Genomic DNA, 8567 nt, shown 5'->3' with positions numbered 1-8567 from the left:
ATTTGGCTTCAGAGAATCATTTATGAATTGGATAAGGGCACTATACACATCGCCTACAGCCACTGTCACCACTAGTGGATTAATATCACACAGTTTCAGTATGCACAATGGCACTAGGCAAGGATGTACTCTCTATTCATCATGTTTTGCTATATTCATTGAACCGCTTCCAGCTGCTATAACACAAAATAAAAAAAATCAAAGGCAAAAACACTTCCACCACAGAACAAAAAGTCTTTCTTTATGCTGATGATGTGTTACTCCTTCCCCAGGACTCCCATCCATCCTTACATGAATGTCTTGCAGTTATCAGATCATACTCAGAGCTCTCCAATTACTCAGTTAACTGGTCAAAATCAACCATCCTACCACTCACCACTGACAGATGGGATGTGGCTGTCCAGTCATCACATTCCCACAGGTAATATCAGGTATCCAGGTATAAATATTTCTGCCAAGCTGTCAGAGCTGTTCACCCTTAACTTTACACCATTACTCAAATCAATTCAAGATGACCTCAACCGCTGGACCAACCTACCCATTTCACTCTCTGAAAGAATTTCCACTGTAAAAATGTCAGTTTGGCATTGGGAATAACCACTTCTTACAATACATGCTATTAATATTTGTTTTCACCTCAAAACGTAATAATATTCTCAACAACCAAATGCAGTCCACGCCAATAGAGACATTTTTAAAAATTACAGGCTCCAAAGAATTATTATCAAGAATTTACACCTTCCTCAGCAGTTTAAATACCTCCATCTCCCTCCCTGTCTCTAAATAGGAACTTGACCTATCCATAAGTACCAGTGCCGACTTCTGGACCCAAATCTGTAAAAACATCTTCATCAACGGTAAAATCTCCAACCTCCAACTTATACAGTACAAAATTATTCATCGAGTACACTACACGGGTGAAAAATTACACAGAATGGGTTTTACTGACTCTGAAAAACTGAAAAATGCACACACTGTTCACTAAACACCATAGACAATCCCATGCATGCTCTCTGGCACTGTGCACTAGTAAGGCAATTTTGGATCAAAGTCACAGAACACCTCACTCACATGCTGGACTGCCACATCCCCTTGCACCCCAGATCTGCATATTAGGAGACATATCAGCATTAAATCTAAATCACCATACATCAAGCTTACTCCTCACCGCCCCAACTATCACCAAGAAAACAATACTACTAAACTGGAAATCTAAAAAATTCACCTTACAGTCACACACTGGAAAAACTTAATAGATCACATATCCATGGAAATGACAGCCCCACTCATCAAAAAAATATCTGACTTCCACAAATCCTGGTCCACAGCCATCAACAAACTAACCACTACTGTTGCCTGATTTCCAATCCACCATATGTTCCAAAGCACATAAATCAACTCAACACAATCATCTTAGCACTTACTTTATATTCTCATTTCACTCAGACCATATACATATTTACCTGAACACTCACACACACACACAAATACACACATACACACGCGCACACACACACTCCTGCATACACACTCCGCCTCCCCTTTTTTTCTTCCACTTATTAATTTCACTGTCACTTTTTTCTCTTCTTGTTTTTTGTCTTTCCTTTTTATTCTATTTTAGCAAACAAGACTTACTTATCTGACAATAACGTCCTATATCCACTCTCATGTTGTTTTTCTTTTACTAGTAACCAATCAAAAATGAAAATATATACATATGCTTTTTTTTATCTTATTATTTTTTATTTCTCTCTGTCTCTTGTCACTTAGATACATATTCATTTGTTTGATTATTGTTGTTTTTTGGTTTGTTTGTTTGTTTTTCTCCTACTAATTTTTGCCTCATATCATTTTCCCAGTGAATGCTGGATGTCACAATATGACAAAGTCCACAGAACCACATCGTCTGCAAAGGGCAGAGATGCGATTCAAAGCGCCTCAGACCAGACTCCTTCCTCACCCCGGCTTCACCTTGAAATCCCGTCCATGGATATCACAAACAGAATCTGTGTCAAGGGACAATCCTGGCTGAGGCCAACACCCACTGGAAACGTATTTAACTTTGTGCTGAGTATGCTCACACAGCTCTTAGTTTGCTTATACAAGGATCAGATGACTTGGAGCAGTGACCCCAGAACCCTGTATTCCCACAGAACCCCCTACAGGACTTGCGGTCATGCGGTCATATGGTCTCTCCAAGTCAACTAAACACATGTAGACTTGATGGTCACTCCTGCTACCCCTCTGCTCCTTGTAGAACCAGTAGGAATGCCAAAAGGTCCCTAGTATCTAAGCTTCTACATCAAGACCTAATCGGGATTAATCCCCAGCCATTACGGGAGGAGGCCTGGAAAAGAAAAACTGCCTACAGAATGGCTATCACAAAACAAAAAAACCCCAAACCTTGTGCTCTCAGTCTGTCTGGCCTTCATCAATGACCTGTGTGCCCATTATGTGGAAATGCAAAGACTTGCTAAGACAGAAGCAGAACAGAAAGTTCAGGTTATATCTATTTCTCTGACAATTTCCACAAATACAGAATAGAACATGTGATTATTATTGAAAGAATGATTACATAAGATCATGTGTGAAAATAATTATTATATAAAATGTTGTGTGGAGTATAACAAAAAGATTGATTATATAATATCACATGGCATATAATAAAAAAGAATGATTATGTAAGATTTTATTTTGATAGATGAATATATGGATTGTGACCACCATGCACTATAACACAATGTGATTAAATGAAGTTACAGGTTTTGTCAGAGCAAAAGTGAAAATCAATGCCAGGAATTTAATTTTACCAAAATTACCCCAAAAAGGGGGTGGAGCCAGCTAATGTTTGAATTTTACAGGGTATATAAACTATTATTTTTGTATTTAACGATGATTTTTTTTCAATTAATTGTATCTAATTAATACATTTAAAAGTGATATTTTAATTTCTTGTCCAGTCACCATGACGAAAGTTACAAAACGACCCTTATCCAAACAAAGGTTAAATATGAAGACTATGTCCTTTGGCTGATAATAAATATGATAATATGTTATCTATTCATTGACCTAAACATCAACCTGATCATGTGTTGAGTGCATGCTGTAAACAGATGGCTGAACTGAGTAAATTATTGTCTACAAAGCCTATGGATCAGACATTATAGGATCTTATCAAAATATGTTTTTAATAACCATAACATTTATTACTTGAATTTATCAGAGGCCACTACACCTCCTCTTTTCTCTGAGTGCAACTAACTGTATAAAAGGCCAAACTTTGCTGCTGGTGTTTGGGTCTCTCATCAAGTCCTAAGGTGAGTGTACAGGGGAAAAGACTTCCTCTAAGTTATGATTTATAATTGTTATTATGTTGAGAATAGTGGCTTTTGTTGTTGCTTCACTCACTGACTCTGGTTCACTTTTTGTCCTGCAGTTATCCAGTGACGTTGTGAGAAGTGAATTCAAGATGACCAGACTTACAATTCTAGCAGGTATATGTCTTCATTTGGTGCTGTATGCATGTATTTATCTTTACTGACAGACTGTAATATCTATCATTTTGTCACCTTGATTGTTCGTACTGTAATTTTGCTATGTTGGTCTCTTTTGTACTCATTTCACTTGTTGCATGTCTGTCCTGAATCTTATCACCTTAAGTAAATCAAGGGTCTAAGGACAGATGGTGTATATGCTGCAAAGATAAAACCCTTGAGGCAAATTTGTGAATTTGGGCTTTATTATTCAAAAAAGGGTTAACTTGACATAACAAATCTTTACTATTTTGAGAGTGCTTTGGATTCTGTAACTGTTTTTTTTTTTTTTTTTTTAATCTTCCTCAGGCTTGTGTCTGGTGATATGCCAGCTGGGTAAGTCGGAGTACTTTTGATGAACTAGTATTGGATTTTCAGTGATATGAAATTAGTGGAATCTTTGATTCTTTAATGTTCCTTTACTCCAACACAGGATCTGCCACCAAGATGGTGTGTTACTTCACCAACTGGTCCCAGTACAGACCTGGCGAGGGGAAGTACATGCCACAAGATGTGGACCCCTTCCTGTGCACCACCCTAATTTACGCCTTCTCCATCATCAACAGTAACAACGAGCTGGTTACCTATGAGTGGAATGATGATGTCCTCTATAAGTCCTTCAATGCCCTGAAGACCAAGTAAGTGGCCCTTGTATCAAATCCAGGAGAGGTCAGAAGTCAGGCTAAGCTGCAGTACCTCTGGAGCTTTCAGAAGTTCAGTGCCTTGGACAAGAAGCTCTCAGAAGGGTAATGCTTGCTGAAACAATGACTCCAACACAGAGATGTCCTGGACTTTAAAGTGTGAATGATCCACTTGAGCCTGATATAACATTATTTTAGAACCTGTTACAAGCTTGGATAAAGTGCGGTGGAAATGTTCTAATATTGCTTTTTATGCAGAGAGTAATATAAAGACACTAGGAAGTCCTTTCTTTATACCACCTTTGCATTTTTACAAAGAACCAAAAACTGGTGACATTATGCTGCTCCACTGTGAGATTTTAAACAGCATGCTGGTATTGCAAAGACGTATGATGAAATCTATTACAACAGCTTTGGCCTCTAGTTTGACATGTAACATGCGCATTGGCAGTGCCTTATAAACAATTACAATAGCATAAGATGGCAATAACAGTCATTTACCGAGAAATCCCCTCCCTGAAGACGCAACTTAAAAGGGGGAAAATTCTTCACCAACCAACTGTACTGTTTACAGAAATCCTGAACTGAAGACTCTACTGGCTGTTGGTGGATGGAACTTTGGTTCACAACAGTAAGTAACATTGAAACTATAAACACAATGTTTTACACATTTAAACAGAAATACAGAGTGCTTGAAGTTATGTTACAAATGCCATAACCACTATATCCTTAAAACATGTTTAAAGTCCAATGAAGTCTTGTGACAAAATATAGGCAAAATATAGTTTGTATGAATATACATAGCTATTGTTTTTGTTTGCTTGCTAACTGTCCAGCAGATTAAGTTGATGTTATCGTTAACATACAGTTTTTAGCCACTTGTAATACTAGTTTACTGTATGTTTAGAACGCTAACCAGTGTGGTTTGCTAGAGACGAAGCTCATATGTAAAAATTTAATGTAGTAATTATAAAACACTTTTCCAATGAAAATCATTCATAAATTAATCAGTCATGCCTTTCAAACTGGGGTAAGGTGTTTCTCAAAAGCTAAGGGCTGCTAAAGGTGAAACGCTGTTTGGTGACTTTGCTGAAAAGGTTTTTGGATGGTACCAAATATGATAACAGAGCACAATCATCCCTGCAGGTTCTCCATCATGGTGTCCACTCCAGCCAATCGACAGAAATTCATCCAGTCTACCATCAAATTCCTGAGAACTCATGGATTTGATGGTCTGGATCTGGACTGGGAGTACCCTGGTGCTCGTGGAAGTCCTCCAGAGGACAAAAAGAGGTTTACTCTGCTCTGCAGGGTGGGTGCAGAATTCTTTTGTTTAAGTCCCCACAGCTACTGTTCTATGGTTTACATAAAAACTGAATTCTTTCTTACCTCCCGGCTGGTCTTTATTTGCAGGAACTTGTTCAAGCCTACGCAGCTGAGTCTAGGTCCACCAGCAAAACTCAGCTCATGCTGACTGCTGCAGTGTCCGCTGGAAAGGGAACCATCGATGGTGGATATGAAATTGCTGAGATTGCCAAGTGAGTGTTTTGTCATGAATACCCCATTGAGAGAAGAAACCAGGAGTTTTACAAAGGATTTTTCAATGACTATTTCTTTACCCTCTATCCCCAGGGAACTGGATTTCATCAATGTGATGACATACGACTTCCATGGAACTTGGGAGCAGTTCACTGGACACAACAGCCCACTGTTCCGTGGATCCCAGGACTTTGGTGACCTCATCTACTTTAACACTGTAAGTGGACATCAGAAACTGAAGAAAATGAATTACAAGGATACCTTTTTCAAGACTATTACTTGACCTCTTTCATCAATATTTGTAGGACTTTGCCATGAAATACTGGAGAGACAACGGCACCCCAGTGGAGAAGCTGAGGATGGGATTTGCCGCTTATGGCCGTACCTTCCGTCTGACATCATCAAACACTGGCGTTGGAGCCCCAGCTAGTGGCCCTGCATCAGCTGGACCATTCACACGTGAAGCTGGATTCTGGTCCTACTATGAGGTACAGTTTAGACAGGACAAGGTGTAAAACTATTGCAGTGTGATGTACAGTATATATCAGTTAGATTTATATTTAATGGCCTGTGTGATCACACAAAGTACGTATTAATTGTAAAGGTACACCAACCTTGTAATGTCTCTGGTCTAGATCTGTGGCTTCCTGAAGGGCACCAAACTTCAGTGGATTGAGGACCAGATGGTTCCGTATGCCACCAAGAACAATGAGTGGGTGGGATTTGACACCAGGGAGAGCTATGAGATCAAGGTAGATGGCATATCAGCTTTGTAATTTTTAACTAATTTACAGCATATCCAAAATATTTACATCAATTTTGTTTTTGCCTCAATAGGTGAGCTATCTGCAGGAGCAGAAGTTTGGTGGTGCCTTTGTGTGGGCACTGGATTTGGATGACTTTGCAGGACGATTCTGTGGAGAGGGCAAACACCCTCTGCTGGCTCATCTCCGCAAACTTCTTGATATTGGTAAGGGATTTTATGCAGATGTTGTTAGACTATGGTCAGGACAGACAGTAATTTCTGCCATCTTTAGTGGCCTGGTGATTGATCATTATTACTCCTCATTGTATCCCATCTGGACTAATTCTCTTTGGCTACCATTTTGAACATTCTGGCTGAGTTTATTCTGATCTGCTCATGATTAAAGTCTTATTTAAATCGACATCAGATATTTTTGTTACTGACTTAGACACCAGGTATCTCTACAGTACATTCATATAGATAATTGCTAACATGCGTGTTTAGACAGATACTTTGTTTGTTATACCTTTTCTTGAGTGTCAGTACCCACCAGCACTGAACGGGGCTTCAAATCAATCACCCTAATTATTTTCTATGTATGAACCCACAGCACTAGTGGCACGATGTGTTACGGCACTCACTGATGCGCTGGCCCACAACAGTTAACACCACTGTACTAATTCCTTCTTCATTGCTTTCTGAATTAAATGCATTTTCCCTCACTTGGTCCCTGCTTGTACATACTCCATAGCAACTCCTGTGGCAAGTCTTCTTTTTTTGCTCAACCCCTCTCCTCACCATGGATGTAGAAAGTAAAGTATGTTGATGTTGTTGTCTTCATGTGTGTCGAAGTATGTATAAGGATAGACTAGTTCCTGAGGTCTAGGATCCCAAGCTATACGACCCGCAGTCCCATCATAATAGACAATGACAAGAAAACATATTGCCTGCCGAGCCATAGCTCTGGAGATCGGCTCCTAAGGTTCGGTTGTCACATATTATTTTAAGCTAATGCATAGGTCGAAGAACAGATCTTTTATGAAAAATAGTAATGACTGCATGTGGTCTTCCAATGATGCACCACAACGCTGCAGTCCTACTGTGTTTACAGCTTGAGAATATGCCTCCCTCTCAATATTTATTAGAGTAATAAAGTAACATACAGTGTTGTCCGTCACATTAAAACCATAGTCAAAACAAACATTTTTCTTTGAACCTATTCTTCTCTTTCTGCCTTTCAGATATACCCCCAATACCACCTACCACCACACCCAAACCTGGTCCTAGCACCACCCCCCCTCCAATCACCACTACCACCACCACCACCCACGTCCCGGGATCTGGCTTCTGCAATGGCAAACCTGACGGCCTGTACGCCAACCCAGATGACAAGAACAGCTTCTACATGTGTGCTGGTGGTATCACCCACGTGAACCATTGTGGAGCTGGATCCATCTTCGATGACAGCTGCAAGTGCTGCGTCTGGCCCTGAGCCATGAGTTGAGACAATGTGACAGCTAATGCAAAAGTCAACCATTAAGCAGATTGTTAAAGTTCTCTTTGTCCTCTGTAAGCTATACAATCACGTACCTAAATGAGTTTAATGTAAGTCTTGTATAAAAACAATGTATGTTCTTGTGAAATATGTAACATAGATCACAGATTGCAAATAAAAGCATTGAAGTACTTTAGTACAAGTTGTTGAGCACTGGCTGGTCATTTCAAGCTATGTATGGTCTTATATGTGAAAGGCTGAAGGGCGTGAGTAGAATATTTTTTCGCAGTAATAGTGACACATGTACAGTTTTCCTGTCACCACTGCCTTTAATGAAAACAAGACCAGGCCTTAGTGAGGCTACATTTACACTACAGAGCTTAATGCTCAGTTCCAATAACTGTCCCATGTCTGATCTTTCTGTCTGGACTGCTCACATTCATGTTTGAAGTGTTCCATATCTGATCATATCTGAATCAGCATGAGCAGCCATCTGCCTTGAAATACCTCTCATTCAAAGAAAAACAAAATGTCACGTTTGCAAAAAAAGGTACTTTTATGGAAATAATAAATGACTTCATGGTGCAAGTTTCACCTCCAGAATGATCACCATA

At 39.5% G+C, this 8567-nt stretch overlaps 1 protein-coding gene across 1 annotated transcript; it reads left to right on the top strand.

Annotated features, from left to right (window-relative positions):
* Positions 1-3298: 3298 nt before the first annotated feature.
* Positions 3299-8155, top strand: LOC121950143 (acidic mammalian chitinase-like). The gene is made up of 12 exons (XM_042496065.2): positions 3299-3317; positions 3437-3494; positions 3843-3869; positions 3967-4171; positions 4749-4805; positions 5321-5486; positions 5588-5712; positions 5807-5930; positions 6019-6201; positions 6349-6465; positions 6551-6683; positions 7700-8155. Exons 2-12 carry the CDS (start codon positions 3470-3472, stop codon positions 7948-7950), a joined length of 1413 nt encoding a protein of 470 aa, XP_042351999.1. The 5' UTR covers positions 3299-3317; positions 3437-3469; the 3' UTR covers positions 7951-8155.
* Positions 8156-8567: the final 412 nt, after the last annotated feature.

The sequence above is a fragment of the Plectropomus leopardus genome, chromosome 2, assembly GCF_026936395.1.
Source record: "Plectropomus leopardus strain MGB_pleo_1.0 chromosome 2, ASM2693639v1, whole genome shotgun sequence".
Lineage (NCBI taxonomy): Eukaryota > Metazoa > Chordata > Actinopteri > Perciformes > Serranidae > Plectropomus > Plectropomus leopardus.
The sequence above is the reverse complement of the archived record's forward strand: the minus strand, read 5'-3'. Positions and strand labels throughout refer to the sequence as shown.

Coding starts and splice junctions, on each gene's coding strand:
- LOC121950143 (XM_042496065.2), top strand. CDS start 3,470: ATGACCAGACTTACAATTCTAGCAG. Junction 5,487..5,587: donor GGTTTACTCTGCTCTGCAGG/GTGGGTGCAGAA, acceptor CTTTATTTGCAG/GAACTTGTTCAAGCCTACGC. Junction 6,466..6,550: donor GGGAGAGCTATGAGATCAAG/GTAGATGGCATA, acceptor TTGCCTCAATAG/GTGAGCTATCTGCAGGAGCA.